This window comes from Neofelis nebulosa, chromosome 10, assembly GCF_028018385.1.
Source record: "Neofelis nebulosa isolate mNeoNeb1 chromosome 10, mNeoNeb1.pri, whole genome shotgun sequence".
Taxonomy (NCBI): domain Eukaryota; kingdom Metazoa; phylum Chordata; class Mammalia; order Carnivora; family Felidae; genus Neofelis; species Neofelis nebulosa.
The window spans coordinates 6,135,451-6,159,006 of record NC_080791.1 but is presented as its reverse complement, the minus strand read 5'-3'; the positions used below and the strand labels follow the sequence as shown (position 1 = coordinate 6,159,006).

Below are 23,556 nucleotides of genomic sequence, written 5' to 3'. Positions count from 1 at the left end.
CATAATACCTTCCAGTTTCATCCATGTTGCTGCAAATGGCCAGATTTCATTCTTCCTCACTGCCAAGTAGTATTCCATTGTATATATAAAACACATCTTCTTTATCCATTCGTCAGTTGATGGACATTTAGGCTCTTTCCATAATTTGGCTACTGTTGAAAGTGAGGCTATAAACATTGGGGTACAAGTGCCCCTATGCATCAGCACTCCTGTATCCCTGGGGTAAATTCCTAGCAGTGCTATTGCTGGGTCATAGGGTAGGTCTATTTTTAATTTTTTGAGGAACCTCCACACTGTTTTCCAGAGCAGCCGCACCAATTTGCATTCCCACCAACAGTGCAAGAGGGTTCCCGTTTCTCCACATCCTTCCAGCATCTTTAGTCTCCTGATTTGTTCACTTTAGCCACTCTGACTGGCATGAGGTGGTATCTCAGTGTGGTTTTGATTTGTATTTCCCTGATGAGGAGTGATGTTGAGCATCTTTTCATGTGTCTGTTGGCCATCTGGATGTCTTCTTTAGAGAAGTGTCTATTCACGTTGGAGGGACTGTTTAGATAAATCCTGGCAAGTTGTGACCTGAACTGGGCCACCGACAGTGGTGGTAGAGAGAAGTGCACAGAAGTGGGAAATATTCAGAAGGTAGAATCAACTGGACTTACTGGTTGGATGGGAAAAGTGAAGGGATGGAAAAATAACAATTAGTTCCAATTATCTGTCCCCCAAACAGGAAACAAAGACAACGATTAGTTCTAATTATGTGTCCCCCAAAAAGGAAACACCAAAAATGGCTTTGAGTGGAAAGCTTGTGTAAATGCTGTTTAACTCACTGCTTGCTGTGTATTCATTCAATAACCTCGCTAAATGTTTCATATAAAAAAAAATTACCGGTTACTTTATTTTTTTAAATCCAGCTTTGTTTTAAAGGAGGCACACTTGCCAATGGCCTATTTGCTGTTAACTAGACAATCTGTGCGAATGGTAGGAGCGTGCAACAGATATTTTGGCGTGCAAAGTATGATACTCTGAGCCACTGTGATTTAAGAAAAAGTCTTTTGAGTTGCTTTTCCCTGAGTGGTACTGAGTTAACCGATTCCTTTGTAGCCAAAGCAGCATTTTTTTCGAGCGCTGGACAGGGCCAGAGAGGTCAGGGAGACTTGGAGGCTGCTTCTGATGTGCACAGCGTTCTAACAAAACAGCAGCTCGGAGAGACTTCCCAAGTATTTTACACACATGCCTGTTGACCTTCACTCAATTAATGAAGGCGCTGGTCTTGTTTGTATCCGTCTCACTAATTGAAAAACACTGATATTCACTCTTCTGTTTAATTCAGATTTATTCAGATTACTTATGTAAAGTTTGCCCTGTTTTGGTCAGATGTGAGCTCCAATGCCACCTTTTTCCCCGAGTGCAAGGACAGGGTGGGGACTGCTCTGTGTGCCATCTCTTCCCTGAAACTGCCTCTCGAGAGGGGCGTGTAACCAGGTGGACACCAGAATTACCTGCTGTATTTAAATCTCTCCTCCTGTAATGAGGTGATGTGCTCCGTGTTTCTTTCCCCTCTGGACTACATGCCCCTCTCGGGCCCCAGGGAAGCCCCAAGGCCTGATACAGTGCCTGGCCCACTGGAGGCTCAGTATGGATTTGTTGGGATGAACCCTGCACCCTTCTAGAGAAAAATGCATGTCTTTAACAGCACTGTTCCATAACAGCACTCATATAAACGAAAGATCTCCCCACTGGAAGAAAAAGAAAACCCCTTAGATTTTTTTTTAAACCAAAATAAAGGCGGGGCGCGTTCTCCCGCCTCCCAGCCTGGGCGCACGCGCGCCCCGCCCTGCCCGCCTTCCCTCCTTTGCCCTCCCCTCTTCTTTCTCCCTCTCAGAACCTTCCTGCAGCTGCGTTCGGACCTCGCTGCTCTAGGCTCCGGGACACGTCCCATCCTTCCAGCCGGCGACTAGCAGTATAGAAAAAAAATTCCATATCATTTTCTTGCCCCCTACACATCTTGAGGCGAGCAAAAAATTTAAAATAAATTTTAACAATGAGGGAAATCGTGCACATCCAGGCCGGTCAGTGTGGCAACCAGATCGGTGCCAAGTTCTGGGAGGTAATCAGTGATGAACATGGCATTGACCCCACCGGTACCTACCACGGTGACAGCGACCTGCAGCTGGACCGCATCTCCGTGTACTATAATGAAGCTACAGGTGGCAAATATGTTCCTCGTGCTATCTTGGTGGATCTAGAACCAGGGACCATGGACTCTGTTCGCTCAGGTCCTTTTGGGCAGATATTCAGACCAGACAACTTTGTTTTCGGTCAGTCTGGGGCAGGCAACAACTGGGCCAAGGGCCACTACACAGAGGGGGCTGAGCTGGTTGACTCAGTCTTGGATGTGGTACGGAAGGAGGCCGAGAGCTGTGACTGCCTGCAGGGCTTCCAGCTGACCCACTCACTGGGTGGGGGCACAGGCTCTGGAATGGGCACCTTGCTCATCAGCAAGATCCGAGAAGAATATCCTGACCGCATCATGAACACCTTCAGCGTGGTACCTTCACCCAAAGTGTCTGACACTGTGGTTGAGCCCTACAATGCCACCCTCTCCGTCCATCAATTGGTAGAGAACACAGATGAAACCTACTGCATTGACAACGAGGCCCTTTATGACATCTGCTTCCGCACTCTCAAGCTGACCACTCCAACCTACGGGGACCTGAACCACCTTGTTTCAGCCACCATGAGCGGTGTCACCACCTGCCTTCGCTTCCCTGGTCAGCTCAATGCAGACCTCCGCAAGCTGGCAGTTAACATGGTGCCCTTCCCACGTCTCCACTTCTTTATGCCTGGCTTTGCACCTCTGACCAGCCGTGGAAGCCAGCAGTATCGGGCCCTTACTGTGCCTGAACTCACCCAGCAGGTCTTCGATGCCAAGAACATGATGGCTGCCTGTGACCCCCGCCATGGCCGTTACCTCACTGTAGCTGCTGTCTTCCGTGGGCGGATGTCCATGAAGGAGGTAGATGAGCAGATGCTCAATGTGCAAAACAAGAATAGCAGCTACTTCGTGGAATGGATCCCCAACAATGTCAAGACGGCTGTCTGTGACATCCCACCCCGTGGCCTCAAGATGGCAGTCACCTTCATCGGCAACAGCACGGCCATCCAGGAGCTCTTCAAGCGCATCTCAGAGCAATTCACGGCCATGTTCCGGCGCAAGGCCTTCCTCCACTGGTACACAGGTGAGGGCATGGACGAGATGGAGTTCACTGAAGCTGAGAGCAACATGAACGACCTTGTCTCCGAGTACCAGCAGTACCAGGATGCCACCGCAGAAGAAGAAGAGGATTTTGGCGAGGAGGCTGAAGAGGAGGCCTAAGAGCATCATCACCGTAGCCTTCTCTGTTCCTTCAGCCTTCTTCCTCAACTGCCCCTGTCCTCTCCCTCAGAATTTGCATTTTCTGCCTCTATCTTGTTTTTTGTTTTTCCTTTTTTGGAGGGGGGTTCCTAGAACAGTGCCTGGCACATAATAGGCGCTCAATAAATATTTGTTGTTTGTTGAATGTCTCCTCTCTTCCACTTTGGGAAAACCTAGATTTCTGCCATTCTGGGTAACCTGGTATTCCCCTTAGGTATCCATTTCTGTCATCTGTCCAGTTGATATTTCCCTTTGTTTAAGAAGCTGGAATTCATTAGATCTCATTTAGAACCATATGCTGAAAACCCAGTAGATGGCCACCATCCTAAGCCCATGTGGTAGCCCAAGGGAAAGGAAACCAACCCACTTCATAACAGGTAGAGGTACCTATAAGGAAGGGTTAGGGTTTTCTATTCCAGAGCGGTTTTGGGGAAGGCTATACAGGCTATTGAAGTCCTGATTTCTGGGAATTTCCCTGTTATTTCTCAGCTTTAGGGAAGGTGTTAACAGTATTATCTCCATTTTTAGTCCCCTTCCAAGCTCTGTCCTATTTCCTTTGTAGGGGTCTGCCCACTCTGTTGAGTGGGATCCTTCCCTCTTCTATGCAACCTCTTTCACATGTTGGATTCCTTTTCCCATGGTTGGAGAAGGCCAAAAGGGGGAAGAGGGACTGACTTTGGTCCCTAAAGCCTCCAGAAAGGCCCTCCCCATCCCCACTTTTTCTTACAAACCTAGCCCTGCCATGTATAAGGTGTGTATTGCCACCTAAATACTTGAGTCATTCCTCCAGAGAAGGGACAAGGAGAACCCTCCATCTTTTGGCAACATCTCATCTCGTCCTTTTGCTATTCCTTTTATCCACCTGCCCTTGGTTTTGTCCTGTCCTACACTTCAAATTTCTATTTTGTGTTGAACTTGCTTTTTTTCATATTGAAAAGATGACATTGCCCCAAGAGCCAAAAATAAATGAGAATTGAAAAGAAAAAAAAAAAACAAAAAACAAAAAAAAACAAAATAAACAATATGACCATAATCCTGGGTCTCCTAATCTTCCGTTTACGTGCAGTGATTCGTCTCCACGAGTGTGAGGACACTGCCCTGAGCCGCTCCGCAGGGAAGGATCGGATGACTGTGCCCCGCACATCAAACACCTCCAGAGATCAGGTGACACTTCAGTGCCGTGTGTGGGTTTAGGTCCCTCTGTACTTTTGTTTTCCAGCTGGGAAGAAAGGGATGGCAGGCGTGGTCTGCAGCTTTGAAAACTCATCGTCTCTTCTGGTATCAAAGAACCTGCTGCGGCCCTTTTGAGCGAAAAACCTCCTAGGGCTCTTTGTAGAGTACCTCGGGGTGACCCTGCCTCTTAGAAACCGACCTCTCTATTGAGTATCACAGGGACTGAATTAGACACTCAACTAGAGGGAACAGGAACACTTTCTTTAAAGTCATAATCCCTACATGAGACAAAAAAAGTGACATATGTAGCCTTCAAATTCTAACTGACTGAGTCCCCTATAACAACCCAAAATGCTTGTGGACTCATATTTATGTGTAAATAAAAGACAATCCACAAAGTAAACAGTGCTCCACTCTCAATAATTTCCCTAATTTGGGGTCATCCTAGTTTTTTTTTTTTAAATGTTGTACGGAACACATTTAAGAAATAAAATTTAATTTAAAAATGTAATGTCAGCGTAAAGTCTTGTGGCTGGCTAACATTTACCAAGTGCTTACCGTGCACCAGGCAGTATTCGAGGAGCTTTGTTTGTATCAGCTTACCTCACAGTCACTCTATGCAGTGAATAATAGTGTCTCCATTTTACAGTTGGGAAAGTCGAGGCACACAGAGGTGAAGCAGCTTTCCGTGGTCACACAGCTACTACTTACTGGCAGAGCTGGGATTCCCAACCCCACAGCGTGGCTCCTGAGACGCTATTAATCACTCCCCTGCGCTGCCTCTGGAAACCACGGAGGGAAAATGCTGGACTGACTTAAGATTGAAAGAAATGATGAACAGCACATTCAATTCCAGCTAAAGTGCAGAGCTGGGGATAATCAAGGCCTGGATGTCCATCTGTACATGAAAACTTAGTGTTCCTCTGGGAGTGAGCTAGGGGACTCTTGAATAATAAGGGTCACTCCTGCACTAAAAACCACCCCATTTCCTTTCCTGAGGCAAATACACTGCAGATCTGAAAGTTTCCCAATGAGAACCTTTTATGGGAAGTTACACAACAGAGCCCCAAAGGGTGGGTTTTATAGTCTTTCCTGAGACCACATTTCCAAGGACATCTGAATCCTTGGTAGTATAATTCTGAAGTAACTAGCAGTAAAAGTACCCTTCCCCTCAAAGTCAACCTAGTGCTCCCTTGGGGAAAATCCAATGAAATGCAAGCTCGGGCCAGACTGCCATTGCTGTGGTGATTTCACTCTCCCCAAATTATTCTTTGAGTTATTGATCAGTGAGACACGGTCCTCAAATCAGCATTTTCTCTTGGTTTGCTTTTGGTCTACCTCTGTATGTTTTAGTTTCCACCTTGCAGATGAAAATATTTGTTTACTGTTTGTTTGTTTTTTGCTGCACATAAAATCTGTGTAATGGTTGGTAAAATATTCCAAATCTACCTAGGAGGTATATACTAACTTGAACGAGTTTTCTTGATGTCACTGAAAAACAAAATAAGTTCCATTCCCCTTTAGATTTCCCTAACTGCTTCTTGTTTTCTTTTCACACTACAACACAACCAAGGAAAAAAAAAATCAATCAAACGGGTCAATCTCAAAATATGTCATTATAATCAGGAGATGAAGACACATTCCACTACCCTTGCCCCCAACCCAGAGTGGATTTAAAAGACAAAGTTTTTTTTATCAGTAGTGAAAAAAAAAGTCCATTTAGCATTTGAGGGAGGGGGGATATCCCCCACTTTAACCCTGCAGATGATAAGTTCAAGGTCAGCAGTATGGAAATCATTTGCCACTGATTTAATTTCCTCACTTTGCGCTTTTCTTCTCATTTCAGATGAGAGAAGAAAACAATGGCACATTGGACGGTAAGGTCCAGAAATACTAAGTTTTATAGTTTTCTCCCCTAAAAATACGATTGATCAAAAGCCACCTTGGGTATCAGAAGAAAGCCTAAGGTTAATTTGGTTCAATTCCGTTTATTCTGTGTCCTTATTATATTATGTCACTTTATACATATTTTCTAAAAGTAGTTGAGAAAATTTTCCTGATGACAATAATAAACTCCAAGTAAATGATCTTAACCTATGGGGAAATTTCCATTTCCCTCTTGAATGGTCTCAGAGTGTGCTATTTGTGCTCTGATGAAGTCCAATGAAATCACAGTGGTGACATCCCTCCATCAGTCAAGGAGAGATTTGAGACTCTGGCAGAAAGAGATACGGGCCCCTCTTTTCCACCCTTTCTTCCGCTTTGGCGGAAGACCTATATGTCTAGGTGGGGAAGGTAAGCGGAGGAGAAGGGTTTGAAGCTCAGGTGGTTTTAAGATATAACCACTTCAGAACTGCTCCCAAACAGGCACATGGGGTCTGTGGGGTCACAGGCAAGAGCAGTGAGGGCTGGGGATAAGGAGTGGCTGCTAAGCCGCCTGCTGTGTGTGGGGCTGGGCTCTGGCTGAGTCCACCCACAAAACACAAGGACGTGGAGGTCATTCTTCTTAAATCTGGTGGGCCAAGTATCAGACCCAAATGAGGTGAATAAATAGGTCTGAATTAGCAAGTTCAGGTAGTGGCTAAGTTTCCATCATGCTTCCTACTTGTCAAGTCCTAAGAAGCACTGTGTCAGTGCAAGGGAGCCCTAGACAGATGAGGGAGTCATTCTTCAGAGGATAGAACATAGTCACCATGCGGAATAGGAAGGGAGGTGGGGGAGGGGGCGCGAGGATTGGCAGGGGAGGGAAGAGAAAGGAAAGAAAAATTTCTAAGGCTATTTTTGAGCCTTTGAAACATGTATAACGTGCAGTTTTTGACTTTATTACAGGTATGCAGATGAGAGAGAGCAAGCAATATGAAAATTCACCACCCCGGAAAAGTGACAAATCTTTCAGATTACATTTCACACATGCTGTCCAGCATGCCATGTTAGAGGTATAACGCTCATGCATAACATTCTCCCTGAGGCCATATTCCAGAACCTTCCTCCTCTATTGCTTAGCTTGAAAAGTGCTCTGCTGACACTCATGAAAATGACAACTAGGAAGGTTTTCTTTCCCCTTCTTCAGGAACAAAACACTCACCCAGGGTTTATTTTCATGATTTATAGCAGTGGAGGCCCCTGCCAGCCACAGGATCCACGGCTGCCTGCAAATATATTGATGATCCGCTTTAAAGGTACAGTGATTTTCTGGCTTTCCCTGTGGTTGCCAACGTGTCTCCACTGTTTTCATGGAGGGAGCGAAGGGCGGGGAAAGCAGAACTGATAAAACTGGTCTTTCATCTTTAAAAGAATAAGGGCATTTCAAAATCTAGGTGTTAATTCATTTTTCCACAAAAATACTTGTGTGGATTTTGCACATTCTCAATTCTTTATTTGAGTTTTAAAAGTTAAATTAAAAAATTTTTTTTAAAGTTTTATTTATTTATCTTGAAAGAGTGAGTGTGAGTCAGGGAGGAGCAGAGAGAGAGGGAGAGGGAGAGGGAGAGGGAGAGAGAGGGAGAGAGAGGGAGAGAGAGAGAGAGAGAGAGAGAGAGAGAGAGAGACAGAATGCAAGCAGGGGAGGGGCAGAGAGAGATCCCAAGCAGGCTCCACGCTGTCAGCACAGAGCCCGACACGGGGCTCAAACACATGAACTGTGGGATCATGACCTGAGCTGAAATCAGGAATTGGATGCCCAACATACTGAGCCACCCAGGTGCCCCTAAAAGTCAAATTTCTATAAAACCACAATAAAAGAATGGTAACCTTATGACTACATAAAAATTAAATGGATATGATTTTGCCAATCTAGACTGATACTTTTTATTAAATTTTCTCTTTCATATAATGATAATACAATGAGGACATATGTTAGAAACACTTGACAGGAAAATCCAAGCGAATTAGGGCATTTCCAGGGGCCTGGAGGCAAACAGGTACTGCGCCCCTAAGGCAGTCGCTGACCCCAGTCGCTTATTAGGTTGGGCTGCAGCAACTACTCGTACTGTAAAACAAATTAAAAAAAAAAGTAGTTTTAAACTTATTTTAGAGCTATGACTTAATATGCATGACGATAAACGTTTGCTGAGTACATATTATTTTATTCTTCCCGGTGGTATCTCATCAGTGCCATAAAGGATAAGATGCACCATTATGTCATGTGTCCTTAAGGAAGGATAAAATGCTACTAATTTGCTGCAGCCCGATTTCAGTGGCTTAGTGGGGAAAAAAGTCTTAGGATAGGTGAAATATAGTCAGACTGAAGTCACCTACTTATTTCCAAATTCCAGGCCATGATGTTTCTGCAGAAGATTCCATTGGTTGGTGACAAAAAGCACGAATGGCCTGCAGCAAATCACACCAGAGGATTCTTATTCCCCAACTCAAACGTTTTTATTCAGCTTAAACCAGGCTAAGTAATTCCAAGATCTGTTAGAGGTTGATTACATAGGAGCAACTCGCATCCTTCTTAACCCACCAGAGATGCTTCCAGCTGGTTACTGCATAGGCTCTGGGCTCTGGTTCCCTTCTCCTATCACAGCCCCCCCCACGATACACACAGCACACACCATTCACACACGTGAGCACACCTCATCTACAGCAAGAGTGAAGGAGTGAGTACGGAAATGCTTCATTGAAGGCAGAGCACTGTCTAGTCCAAACTCCGTTTCCTTGACCTTACCATAGTCGATATGCTTTCATGTGATGCTGCGGCCTGTTTTTGCCTTCCATGATCACCCCTTCTCCTGGTTCCACCCATTTCACATTCTTCTGCCTTTTAAGTGTAAGTGTTCCCTAGTATTCCATTCTTGACCCCTTCCTTCCTCTTCACCTCTACAAGGTGACCTTGTCTTTTGGGACCTCAGTCAAATCCAACAAATCACTTGTCCAAGGCCAGACAGCCACAGTTGGTAGGAAAAGACCTCGGCTCTAATTGCTAGTCAACAAACGTGTTCACTTATCATGTTCAGTTCTTTCTAGGCACCAGAGACACAAAATAAACAGGATACAGTCTTTGTCCTCCAGGCGTAGGAAATCTAGCAGATTTCACACATGGAGTCTAGGGCCTTTCTGAAGTGAGTGTAGAAGATCTGAGCTGTCTCAGGGGCACCAGGGCAACTCTGTTGGTTGAGGCTTCGACTTTTGATTCCAGCTCAGGTCACGATCTCATAGCTCATGGGATCGAGCCCCACATCAGGATCTGAACTGATAGCATGGAGCCTGCTTGGGATTCTGTGTCTCCCTCTCTCAATGCCCCTCTTCCCACTCTTTCTCTCTCTCTCTCTGTCAAAATAAATAAACATAAAAAAAAGAAGCTCTGAGCTGTCTCAAATGAAAATACATTTCAGCCACGTCAGACTAAACTGGACTATCCTCTTAGGCAAGGGTTCCTGACCATTATGTCATTGTTATGGATTTTTCATGGATGTGACGCAAAATTCTGATCAATGATATGAAATTCTCTTTTTTAGGGGGGAGTACGTATTATTTATAGTAGTGTGTGTGAGGTGGAATACTTTGCTAAGAAAGTGGTATGAGTAGGTTAAGAGAGCATTAAGATTTACTGTGGGTTAGAGGCTCAGAGGAGCCACAAACAAGAATGGTCGTTATGGAAGTTCACACAGGCAGCATGAGGTCCTTACTAAGTAGGAGTTGTCTCACTGCAATTATTGCTGCTATAGTTAACAGTATTTTACATCTATAATCCCTTTTAACTTAAAGCTTCTGTCATGAACTTCCATTTAAACATGGCAGAAAAAGGGGCACCTGAGTGGCTCAGTCGGCTGTGTGTCCAACTCCTGATTTCAGCTCAGCTCATGACCCCAGAGTTATGGGAATGAGCCCTGCATTGGGCTCAAAGCTGACTGTGGAGCCTGCTTGAGATTCATATTCTCTCTCTCTCCCCCTCCCTCCCCCTCTCCCCCTCCCCCCCCTCTCTCCCACTCACACACACTCTCTCTCTCAAAAAAAAATTTAGTAAGTAAACAAATAAACATGGCACCCCCCCCCCCAAAATCCCACTGACATGAGAATAAAGAAATCAAAAAGGTGTAAATCCATAAGGCTAAGGGCAATAGGAGCGTACGTGAGATATCAGCAGATTTCTAGAGGCTGAAAGGATGAACAAATGGTAATTTACTTAGCCTAACTGATTAAGCCTGCAGTGAGGGAACTGATCCAAAGGCAGTACCATTGACAATATGGACTCTTGGTCATATTCAGGAGTTAGTGATGCCCAGTTCCTCTAAAAGTGGTAGTGTAGAATGAAGCTAACACAGGAGGCTTGGTGGGCATTTTTCATAAGGAATAGGTAGAGCTCCTTCCCCATTCTTGGAAAGCAAGCATAACCGCGCTCCATTCTGTCAGAAGAGGTGAGTTTATTCTTGAAGAGGTTGAGCTAGAGAGGCTCTGAACTTCTGGACACAAGAAAATGAGATTGAACGGTCATCCTGAATAGAAGGAGCTAAATAAAAGTCTGCATGATAAATGTGAGATTTATCCAGGCTTCTTCTTCCACTCAACTCCCTGGTCAGAGGCAGCTATAATGCTTCTCCCCAGGCTACTGGGGATTTACCCCTCAGGAAATTACCCAACACACAGGTGGATCTCCCCCAGTGAAGCACCAGCCCCTCACTGGACTGCTGTGACACCATATAGCCAACAAGCCCCATGGAAAGCTTCCAGTCAGCATTTTAGTGCCTCAGTCTTAAATATGAATGGACAGCCAGGGATTACCAAAGAATTAGGGAACGTTTCTAACTTGATTGAATTATAGAGACTCAAAGAAAAGTGAAAAAAGGGGAATTTGGAAGAAACAAACAATGCAAAGAGAAGAAAATAATCAATACATCATAATTAATTTTCATAGGTATTAGAAAGATATTATACTCATGAAAGAGACACAAGAAACAATAAAAATTCACATTAAGAGAATAAGAAAATATTCTTAGCATTTTTTTTTAAACAACAGAGATGGAAGTTGAGGAAATCTCCCAGATTTGAGGAAATCTGCTGGGAAGAAATTGACAAAAAAGATGAAAAATGGGAGAAAAAGATTCAGTATTCAAACAACAGATATTCCAGAGAGAAATAAAAGTGAAAAAAGTATGTGAAAAAATTGTTGAAGAAATAATACAAGAAATTCCAAGAACTGAGGAACCGAATCTTCAATCAAAAGGACCCACAGGATACTCAGCTCCTTAAACAACAAAAGATGCTCACCAAAGCATATCAATATGCACTTTTACAACATAAATGTATCCAGTGGGGGAATAAAAACAAACAGTTCACACACAAAGAGCTAAGAATCAGTGTCCAGTTTGTCAGTGGGAACATGGAAGCAAGAATAAAAATTCTGAGAAAAAAACTCTTTCCAGTTCAGATTTCTATACCCAGCCAAAATATCAGGGATGAGGAAAGAATGGAGTCAATTTCAGACACACAGGCCTTCCATGTACCTCCCAAGCATGCCTTTTAAGGAGTTTCTAAAGGAAACATTCTACCAAAATGAAGGTAGAGAATGAGAAAGACATTGGACCCAGCAATCAGATCCTATATTTGAGAAAGGGGAAAAGAATTCTCAGGATGATGGTGAATGGGGGCTTAACAAAGGCTGTCTCCATGAAAAATGAACTGACAGATTACTTGACAGATATTTATGTGATGTTTTAAGGGACAGGTATTACTTTGCTAAAAACAGAAACTTAAATTTAAAGATGACATACACCAGATGGTACTCCTAGCCTCCTGAGGTCCAGTGCCCTTAATCTCTGTGAATCCATACAGAAAGAAAGATGGGAGGGAGATAGAGAAAAAGAGAGAGAAAGAGAGAAAGAAAAGGAAGAAAAGAAAAAGAAACTAAGGCTTCAGAGGAACTAAGGAACCAGAAACTAAGGAACCAGAGAGCTGCCTGCAATAGGTGGGGGGATTCAAAAAGGCAATCCTCCTTCTAGAACAGTATCCGACTAGGCCATAAGTTGCAGCTTGAGTGCTGGATGTGACACGGATGAAAAGGCACTGAAAACATTCAACAGGAAAGTCACGGAGTTTGTGTTAACAAATGCTGGCAGGGTTCAGTGTGGGTGTGCCCGTCATCTAGCAGCATGTCCGAGCCACTTGGACGGTGATTCTGGATCCTCCTTTTAGGGACGAAAACAGAAAAGGCGTAGATAGGACTTTCCTGAAGATTGCTTTGGAAATGGCAAGAACAGCAGTTCTAGTTCTCAACTAGAGAACACATTCATATAAAAGCTACAGAATGGAAAAATCGAGATCAACACTATTCAGAGCTGCAGTATAACCTACCAGCATCATATTAATTTCTTAAAAAGAAATCAGTGGACACTAAAGTGGACTTAATTTGTTTTTCTTTTTAAAAACCTCCAAAGATAAAAACAGCTTAAAACCTAATTAATGAACACAAAATCTGTTATTAAGAAAAGATGCCACAAATTATAGCTATATTTTTCCAGAATATAATAATGTTATTGTGATTATGTGTTTTTGAAGAGTCATTGTATTTTACAGATACATACACAAATATTTACAAATGGTATGATATGTGTCTAGGATACGCTTCAAAAGAAAATGGGGTGGAAAGACAATAGGTTAGAAATCAAACAGTACTTGGTCATGAGTTGGTGAATATTGAGTATTAGGATCCATTATACTATTTTGTCTACTTCTGTATATATTTGACATTTTCCAAATAGAAACTTTCCAAAAAAAGAAAAAAAAAAGGCACCATCAACAAAACTGAGAATCACTGTAAGCATATTAGGCATTTTTCTAGCCAAGCAATGATGATTAACACCTGACTTTGTTCATATCAGAAGTTCGAGGTAAATCTATGACTCTTCAACAGCCTTGGGAGAGTACAACAAAAATAAGCAGGAATTTGGCATCTAACCCATTTCCATGACTGACTTAGTTCTTGTAGAGACTTTACACCCTCGACTGTAGAGCCTCTGTATGGTGTTAGGCATTGCCATTTAAAAATATTTACCGAGCTTGTTTGTTAGTGGTTAAAAACAGTGTATACCAATGACATCTTGTATTTGTGAAATATGGTAGATGGGTTTAGGAGAAAAAGTGGCAATTAAAATATGACACATTCTAGCAGTGTTTCCTAATTTCATAAATGTTAAGGTGAAAAAAAATTGCCTCTTGGAATTTTCCCAAGAATCCTTTCTTTCTCTCTTTTTTAAATTGTGTTTATTTGTGTGTGTGTGAGAGAGGGGGGGGAGGAGAGAGAGAGAGAGAGAGAGAGAGAGAGAGAGAGAGAGAGTGGAGGGACAGAGATGGAGGGAGACAGAATCTGAAGCAGGTTCCAAGCTCTGAGCTGTCAGCACAGAGCCCAATGCAGGGCTCAAACTCATGAGATCATGACCGATTGAGCCACCCAGGTGCCCACCCCCAAGCATCCTTTCTTATCTCAACCCTTTGGCCCCATGCTAAATCCATCTTTAGAATCAGTAAACCCTCAAAATGATACCTGCCTCCATCTTCTCTGACAGTGGTGTCCCTGTCTCCTCCTGCTTGTCCCCATAGCACTGATTTGAAAATACCAGCTTTGTGTGCCTCTCCTCTCCAGTGCCAAGCAAGGTGCCTTATTCCAGAAGTACTCGGAAAATGAACACACATTTCCATTAGTGTTTTTCAGAGTGCATCGCGTTCAGCAGGTCCTAGTGACCGACTGATATGCCAGCATAAGCACGAACTTGCACCCTCTGACAGTCAGGGCTTATTATCACAAGGGACAGAAACTAGCTCTGTCTGTTTAAGCAGAAAAGGAACTTATTCCGACGGTAACCCACCGAATCTCCAGGAGGGGTAGAGAACTAGGTTTAGAGGTTAGGTAGCCAAAAATAACTCTTGAAATGATGACACGGAGCTGGTCCAGTAAAGATACTTCTTTTTTTTTTTTTTTTTTTTTAAATTTTTTTTTTCCAACGTTTTTTATTTATTTTTGGGACAGAGAGAGACAGAGCATGAACGGGGGAGGGGCAGAGAGAGAGGGAGACACAGAATCGGAAACAGGCTCCAGGCTCCGAGCCATCGGCCCAGAGCCCGACGCGGGGCTCGAACTCACAGACCGCGAGATCGTGACCTGGCTGAAGTCGGACGCTTAACCGACTGCGCCACCCAGGCGCCCCCAGTAAAGATACTTCTGATGCCACTGTGTCGAGACTCTGGAGCAGACGCTGCTGTCCCCCAGCATTGGCCAAGGGGTGTTGCTGTCTGGAACAGCCACCCCCAGGGCAGGGTCTGGGTCATGGGCCCAGGATGCAAGGATGATGTATCAGCATTTTAGCTCCTATGGTGGGGGGGGGGGGGGGGGGAGGAGCGGGCTCTGCCTCATAATGTAGGACAGCCCCCAACACGGGAAGGGGGTTCAGAAGGCAGTGTTCAAAAGGAATGAAAAGTGTCCACCCTACACTATAAACAAATACCTTTGAAAGCCAAAACACAGTGCGGAGTAGTGAGTACACAGAGAGAACAGGAGGGGCACATGCTCGCCTTCCATCTCTGAGTTGATTAGGTGTGCTGTGCGATTTTATTTTAGAGCCTGGACACATGCCCATTGTATGGCTCTTCAGTATCCATACCTTTTTGAACTAAGAATTTCAATTCTGATCTTCGATAATGAAAGAATACCTGTAAGTAGCCTTTTAAATTGAACCCGAGGTGGTCACAGAATGGAGGCACTTACTTTAAGTGATGATTGATTAATTACCTAGGGAATCATCATAAAGTAGAAAGAATAAGAATAGATATTATAAATCAACAAAAGGATGTATAATAGTTACATATTACATAAATAGTACCAGGCTGAATTAGACATTGGCAGATTCACGTAGAAGTGCCTGGGAGCTCAGCGTAAAGTGCATAATCAGATTTAGGAGGTGCTTTTGAGGTCATGGGTGCCAGCGTCCAGCCCAACAGAGAGAGTGCCTCTTATTACATCCCTGACAGGTGGCTTGCCATGCATCATTTTGAGTATAGTGTGTTATATTGTGTGTTTCTGATACAGACTCTATTCATCTCTGAGTCTAACCAAAAATAGCGTTGATTTCTTTTGTATTGTTGGTTAATACTCAAGTGAACTAAAACTACTTTTTACAACCCAAACTGTTGTTAACTAGGACTTCTACTCCCATGTCCTTGGGCAACTGATTTTAGATCCTAAATGAAGCCAACATCTGTTTTTCTTCTTTTTTAAAAATACTTTATTTTTAAATTTACATCCTAGTTCGTTAGCATGTAGTGCAACAATGATTTCAGGAGTAGATTCCCTAATGCCCCCTTACCCATTTAGCCCATCCCCCCCCCCCACAACCCCTCCAGCAACCCTCTGTTTGTTCTCCATGTTTAAGAGTCTCTGACAATATCATTTCTTCTTAAGTACAGTCTTAGTTTCAGCCCTTGCTCTGGGCTCAGGGATATCAGATTTAATAGTGATTGTCATTCAGGGGCACCCAGGTGGCTCAGTCCGTTAAGCATCCGACTTCAGCTCAGGTCATGATCTTGTGGTGCGTGAGTTCGAGCCCCACGTCAGGCTCTGACGGCTCAGAGCCCGGAGCCTGCTTTGGATTCTGTGTCTCCCTTTCTCTCTGCCCCTCCCCCTGGTCATGCTCTCTCTCTCTCTCTCTCTCTCTCTCTCTCTCTTTCTCTTTCAAAAATTAAAAAAAAAATGATTGTCATTCAAACACACTAGTGTTTTGAGCTTTGCAACATCAGCAAACCTAATGTGCGTATGGTCAAGTATACCTGAGTCATTGATAAAACGTTGACATGTCGGTGTCTGAGGCCAACAGAAACCATGTGGGCTTCCACGCCTGTGAACATTCTTTGGGTACAGCTGGTCAACCCAGCTATTAGACCACATCCTAGACCTTATTTCTGCCTCTCCCTCTCAAAGATGACTCCACAGCCCCATTTACAGATGCGTTCCAGAAGGATGTTGTAGATATAAAAATCTGATGGTCTAGCTCTATTTTAAACACGCTAGGTTATCCACAGTTTAAAGGAGTAGTAGGAGAAATTTCTGATACAACACAGAACTCTTCAGTGAAGCAAAAACTGTAACCCCAATCCTTTTTTAAGTCTTGATTTTTATATACTGGGTTTACTGTTGGGCCGCATACACATCACACATGAGTCAATATGAAAGTCAAACTTCGGGGCGCCTGGGTGGCGCAGTCGGTTAAGCGTCCGACTTCAGCCAGGTCACGATCTCGCGGTCCGTGAGTTCGAGCCCCGCGTCAGGCTCTGGGCTGATGGCTCGGAGCCTGGAGCCTGTTTCCGGTTCTGTGTCTCCCTCTCTCTCTGCCCCTCCCCCGTTCATGCTATGTCTCTCTCTGTCCCAAAAATAAATAAAAAACGTTGAAAAAAAAAATTAAAAAAAAAAAAAAAAAAAAAAAAAAAAGAAAGTCAAACTTCTATGTTAGGCATTTTAATACAGGCTTTAAAAATTATGACTAGCGATGTGCATAATACACATTTTAATTAAAACAACTCTGACAAATGCTTACCATTTTAAGAGAATGTATGATTTAACTTCTTAAATAAAAACAATTGTTTTTTTAAGTTTTTGCTAACTTAAATGGATTCTAAGGCCAAAGAAAAACTAATTAAAATTGAAATGTTCTACTGGAGGGGCACCTGGGTGGCTCAGTCTGTTAAGCGTCTGACTCTTGATTTAGGCTCAGGTCACGATCTTGCAGCTTGTGAGTTGGAGCCCTGCATCAGGCTCCGCGCTGACAGTTCAGAGCCTGCTTGGGATTCTCTCTCCTTCCCTCTCTGCCCCTCTCCCTGCGTACTCTCACTCTCTTTCAAGATAAATAAACTTTTTAAGTGTTCTACTGCAATGTAGAATCTTCAGAAAACCTGTCTTCTAAATTCTGAAGGGGAGAACATTCTTACTCTTCTTCTAAAGGAAAAAGGAAGAAAGGTACTTGGGCAGCAAATTCATTGCAGAGATGGATTCACACTTAAAATATTTATAATGCCAACTGCTGACATAAAAAAAATAGGAAACAGAATTTATGATGTCACTGATATAAGCTAAGCCAAAAAACAGCTGTGGGATAAATAAATTATTCGTTTCATCATGAATGAAACCTTCAAAACACATGGCAGCCTTTTGCCATCTACTTGTACGAGGGAACTAGGAGGGAGAGTTCTAGCAGCTGAAGTAAGCTCTTATACCAAGACTTCTAATTAACCAAGTCCTAATACCAGTAATTGAGAGGGAAACAACATTTAAAAGCTATATAAAGACCTTTGAATTCTGCAGTTATTAGCTTGTTTGAGACTGATTTTTTAAAGGGTTTTAATGAGTCCTTCTTAAGCATTTACCACAATCATCTTGCTTTGTACCAAAAAAGCAAAAAATGAAACAGAGCAAATTGTGAATTATCTTGATGGTGTCTAAAACATCGGAGGGTACACAGACAATACACAGATTGTCTAATTATCCTGAAAATGAAATTATTTATCCCTCAGAACAGTAGTCACAGTTGGCATCTATTTTATAGACATAGAGGATTGGAGCTGGCACGATTTTCTTTTTCTAAATGTGCATATCTTCCATTTCACAGCACAGAAATGAGGTAAAATAAGACTTGCTTGTGGTCAGCAGAAGTGCGCTGGAGGGTTAAAAGCTCTTGGGATGCAAGAACACACTGTCTTCGGATTCTTTAAATTCAGAGTATTTACTGAGGACTTAGACTGTGAACTGAGCACACAATTTCAGTTAAAGCTCTCTTGGGGTGATCGTGCACATAAGCTTGTCATTAGACACCACTGCAGTAAGCCGTTGTTTAATAAGCCATATCCATGTGAAATCTTGCTGAAAAAAACAACCTATGGTCTAACTGCCTGGAAATTTTAGCAAGCTTAGTATGTGCTAGATCACTTTTTTTTCTCATCTACTATCAGAATTATAAGGCAAGACGGGGCGCCCGGGTGGCTCAGTCGGTTGAGTGTCTGACTTTGGCTCAGGTCATGATCTCGCGGTTTATGAGTTCGAGCCCCGCGTTGCGCTCTGTGCTGACAGCTCAGAGCCTGGTGCCTGCTTCGGATTCCGTGTCTCCCTCTCTCTGTCCCTCCCCTGCTCATGCTCTGTCTCTCTCTTTCTCAAAAATAAACAAACATTAAAAAATAAAAATAAAAAGAATTATAAGGCAAGACGTGTTTGGTAGATATTACAAAGAGGAACGGTACAAATACCTGAACTAGGATTTTTTTGGCTCTATTTTAAAGAATAATCCTTTGATAAGAAAGATCCTAATTAACTACTTCATTATACATTTCAGCATAGAGTAATTTTTGTGATTTTCAAGAACTTATTATAAAATACGAAGTGGAAATGTGACCATATGGAGGACACTCAAGCATAGGAGCTTCTTCTGAAGATGGTTGACAAACCAGATTTGTTGACAAGTGCAATCTCGAATGGCACTCTGGTGTCATCTCCTTGAGACTGGCAAATTGGAACATTCAAGATATGAGTAACACTTCTCTACGTGGCCTGTGCTGGTCTGATCTTCAACTTCTCTGGAAACTTCCTGTGCTGATGATCAATAGTGAAAGTGCCCGCTGGGTTTTCGAAGACACGAATGTTAAGTGGTGTCCTATTTTTTCGGAATTAATTGCATTTGGAATGTTCTGAGCGGGAACTCTCTGGTACTACAAGCATCTGGTCATTTTCACATAGTGCTATTTCTGTAAAATCTACATTCTTTCCACCATCAGAATCTATTTCTGTGAAACCTACATTCTTTCCACCATCAGAATCTGCTTCCTTAAAGATAGCTGGACCAGATCACGCAGTCATTGCCCTTTAGTATCTTTTCCTACTTGAGGCGATAGATTTGTTAAAGCTAAAACGCCTGCTAATCCTGTGTCAGGAATTTGTGCCAGAAGCAAGTGAATATCGATCAGCATCTCAAATATTACACTTTAAGATCTACTTGTATACAAAATACTATATAAATAGTATACTCCAGTATTACTCAACAATGACTTTTTACCCGAAGAAACTAGGATGGTGGTGGAACAGTGAAGGAGCACTTTGGGTATTAATCAAAGGGCAGACCAACTGCTTTGTTAAATGCAGCAAAATGCATTCGTCCAGGTACCATTTCCGGATCCCTGCATCTGTCCCCACTGCTCCCTCCAGTCCCCAACTCCCCAACTATTTAAAGTCTTTCTTTTAGAATCCCCTTCTCGTCTCTTACTTTCCTCATTGTCAGCAGGCCACTCCGTCCTCCAGCTGAGGCCATCAGGTAAAGTCCTTCAACTTCCGGTCCAGCTCCCCTCCACAAGGTGTAAGCCCAGGGGTGTTTTTCCTCCCAGGATAAGGATAAGATCTCACTCTCTGATTCAAGGCCAGACCCGTGCAACGTGCTGGTCTTCTCACTCCCTGCCTGGAGCTGCCCAGCAGAATTCCGTGTGGCTCCCAGGCTGCAACACACACAGGCCCTAGTAGGCCTCAGGTCTCTATGTGGACGCCCCCTCACACACACTTCCCCCACTCTGTAGCTGGCACCTCTCACGAGCAGCTCAGGCAGGGGGACTCGACAGATACGTGTTGAACTGAAACTACTAACTTTTCAGCATGAGTTATTTTCAATAGCTTGAACCAGAACTGAGCCTGTCCCAGATTGTCTGCAGAACAGCATATGATTCCTGCTCCACTTTATTTTTTCAACCCATACATGACCCAAAAATGAGGAGTAAGAAATTTCTAGTGACTAAAGTTGCCAGATAAAATGCAAGCTGCTCCATCAAAACTGATTTTCAAGTAAACAATATGGATCTTAAGTATAAGTATGTCCCAGGGGGCATACTTATACTAAAAACAATTATTCATTGTTTATCTGAAATTCAAATTTAACTGGGCAGCCTGTATTTTTATTTGCTAAGTCTGACGGCTCTACCAGTGACTCCTTAGAAATTCTCAGAGGACTCAAGGAATGCTTTAGAGCGCTTGGAGATTTGTGTTCCAACTCTGCAAACTTCTCAACTGGGCAGACTTTATGTCTGTTAATGCAGCTGGGTTTCTTTCTGAACATCTCAGCAACATACTTTAGCAAGTGCTGTTTATTATATAAAATTTTCATTTCTTTTGCCAATTTATAGAATTCCTTTCTAACATCTATTAATGATTTACGCAGAAAGAATACCGTGGTACTGCTCCAAATCTCTTACAAAGCTGATATTCGTATTATCACTGTGCCTGAGTCAAGTCCTAGCTACATGTATTAATAACAATTTTTAAATATTTCATATTTTCAGTTAAACCAGCAAAAGACAATATTGAAGATACCTAAGTCATCTTGGGGCTTCTGTTCTTCATTAATCAGACACCCGAAGACAGACTGTCCTCACTAACAGGCTGGGGAGAAGCAGCCTGGCAGGCGGGGGTGGAGCCCGTGATCTAACCGCAGTGTGTGTGTCTTTGCTGGAGAAGCCTTCCCCAATTGGGAAGCATCTGTAAACCCAGGCGCTTGGGCTTCCGTGTGAATGGGCTGGAACGCGAAAAGAGTCGCCTCTTTCAGCATCCTGTAAATCTTGGAGGCTTGAAATCTTGGTTAGCAGAATGCCTCGCAGGTCGTTTTAAAAGACATACCTGTCTCTCTAAGGAAGGGAAAAGCAGGTTTCTTCTGCAAAGGAGTGAGTACCATTTTAGAGGACCGGCTGCCCTGTGTGCCGTTGACCCAAGGTGATGGTGCAATGGAAGTGAAACGAACAGCTTGTTCCAGTCCTGAAAGTTTCCTACGTTAATGTGTTCCTGTTTAAGTGTTCTTGACAGCGATTGCTCGTTACTTAAGACACTGACTCCTTATTCCCATGAAAGAAAGCGTTAGGGATGAACAGCTCCCTAAGCGGACGGGTCCGGAGTGTGCCATCCTCAAAATTTCATCTAGACTGTTCTCGGATTCAACTTGGAGGGAGAGAGTGACCAAGTCCGCCGTGGCCACCGGGTGTCACAAGACGGTAATGAATTAAGACGTCTATCCCGACACAAGCTCAGCACCTGCTTTCCACCATATTGGCCGCTCCGGTTAAGGACGGTTGTCAAGCTACCGGCACCACACGCACACACTGCAGGCATGCAGAACAATGCCTGGATGCCTGCCCAAAACTAGTCTCCAGATGACACACGCGATTTGTGGTCCCATTCCAAAGCTCACCGGGGGTTAGTGGCGTCATTCTCCTGGTTGGTGCGAGAAAAGGGATGGAATTGTTCGGAAAGCGCAAGGGCACGGGGCGCCCACCTGCCCGTGCAGAGAGCGGCGAGGCTCAGCACCACATTCATTAAACTTGATCTGAAGCAGGCGAGCCTGCGAGGTCGCCCCTGAAATATTCATAAGGCGTGTTACCCGACCTCCGCTCGGAGGCGGGGCAGGCGCAGCCCGCACCCGTACCCGCACTTGGGGGAAAGGCACTCACGACCGCACACGCCACCGCCACGCTCCCCGGTTCCACCTGCCTGGGAAGGAGCGATGCTCTCCTAAGGACTTTCCCGGCAGTTGCAGGAGGTGCGGCGCGCCGGCCCCTCCGGCGGCCCCTCCGGGACGGGGGCGAGGCCGACCCGCTGCCCGCGGCCCCCGCACGGCCCCGGGGGAGCCCCAGGACCCCATGTCTGCCGCTCGCGGGGCCCAGGCCGCCCTCGGCGTCCCCCCCCCTCCCATTCCGGCCTCCGCCGGGGATGCTTCCTCCAGAGCCCTCGCTCGGTCGCTAGGTGACCCGCGCCTGGGCCGAAACGCAAACGGCCTCCCGCGCGGCCCCGCGCCCCGCCCCCCCGGGTGCTGGTTCTGGGGGGCAGGTTGCGGGGAAGGATTTCGGTCCCGAAGCTCCCGCACCGAGGCCGGGCGTGCTTCCCTTCCCAGCCCCTCTCTGGCCACGAGCCTACCTCGCCGCTGCGCCCCGCACGGTGCCGCGTCCCCGTCACCACGTCCCTCCTCCCCAAGGGCGATCGCCCCTCGCGCCCCTGCCTCTCCTGGGTCGGCACCCGGCGCGGCGACTCACCGGGCTCCCGGCGGCGGCGGCGGCGGCTGCGGCGGCTGCGGGACGCTCAGCAGGTCCGAGCGCGCGGCGGCCGGGTCTCCATCCCCGCCCTCGGCGGCGGCGCTCCACGCGCTCCGTCCGTCCCCCCGCGCCGCGGCTGCACCGGGAGGCCGCGGCTGCCGCACTGGCTGCGGGCAGGCGCGGGCGGGGCGGGGGCGGGCCCGGAATCTGGGTCGCGGGGAGCGGAGCCCGCCGGGAGGCGCCCGGGCGGCCGGCGGCGGGGAGGCGACCGAGAGCCGCCCGCGGAGGGCGCGCGGAGGTTTCCCGGGGACCGCGACGCGGGCGGCGACTGAGCATGCCCAGTCCCCGGGCGGGGGCGCGGGCGCGGGGCGGGGGCGTGGCGGGGGCGCGGTAGGGGCGCGGCGGAGAGCGGAGGGAGGGGGGCGGCGCTGGGGGCAGGGGAGCAGGGCGGCCGCGCGGGCCCAGGTCAGTGGCACTGGGCCCATCCGCGGGAGGCGCGCGGACCCGGGGACCTGTCGGAGCGAGATGCGCTCCCCGCTCCCTTCCCAGAGAATTGTCCAGAAGTCAAAGTTTGCTGTCAGTTCAGCTGCGGCCCCGCGGCCTCTCCCAGGGATTCCCGCAGTCCAGACGCCCACCCCACCTGCCTTCCTGTGCCTGGGGGCGGGGGGGGGGGGGAGGGGGGAGGGCAGCGTCGCCTTTCCCAACTCCTGGACCGGTCGGGTCAAGTTCTCCCAGGGCCAGCTCTTTCATTAGGTGTAATGGAGAGATCGAGTCCGTCCTCCCGGGTCACATATCTGCATTTCAACCAGGGCTTCGGAAACAGTAGCCTCACCCCGGGGTTAATTGTTCTGGAGGGATGGTCCACCTCGTGGTCTGGGACTCTTTGGGGAGCATTGCTTCACCGCGCAATAGCGGTGGCCCAGGACTGCTCCGAAGCGCGTGCC

General features: G+C 45.7%; 2 protein-coding genes across 2 annotated transcripts in view; one reads left to right on the top strand and one right to left on the bottom strand.

The window, feature by feature from the left end:
* ELMOD1 (ELMO domain containing 1) overlaps positions 1-22,730 on the bottom strand; it is a 66,266-nt gene extending 43,536 nt beyond the window's left edge. The window contains exon 1 of the mRNA XM_058686651.1: positions 22,613-22,730. The gene's annotated coding sequence lies outside the window, so the exon portion shown is untranslated. The remainder of the gene's footprint in view (positions 1-22,612) is intronic.
* LOC131486758 (tubulin beta chain) lies at positions 1,855-3,560 on the top strand. Its single transcript, XM_058686649.1, has one exon. The coding sequence runs from the start codon at positions 2,042-2,044 to the stop codon at positions 3,374-3,376; it is 1,335 nt and encodes a 444-aa protein (XP_058542632.1). The 5' UTR covers positions 1,855-2,041; the 3' UTR covers positions 3,377-3,560.
* Positions 22,731-23,556: the final 826 nt, after the last annotated feature.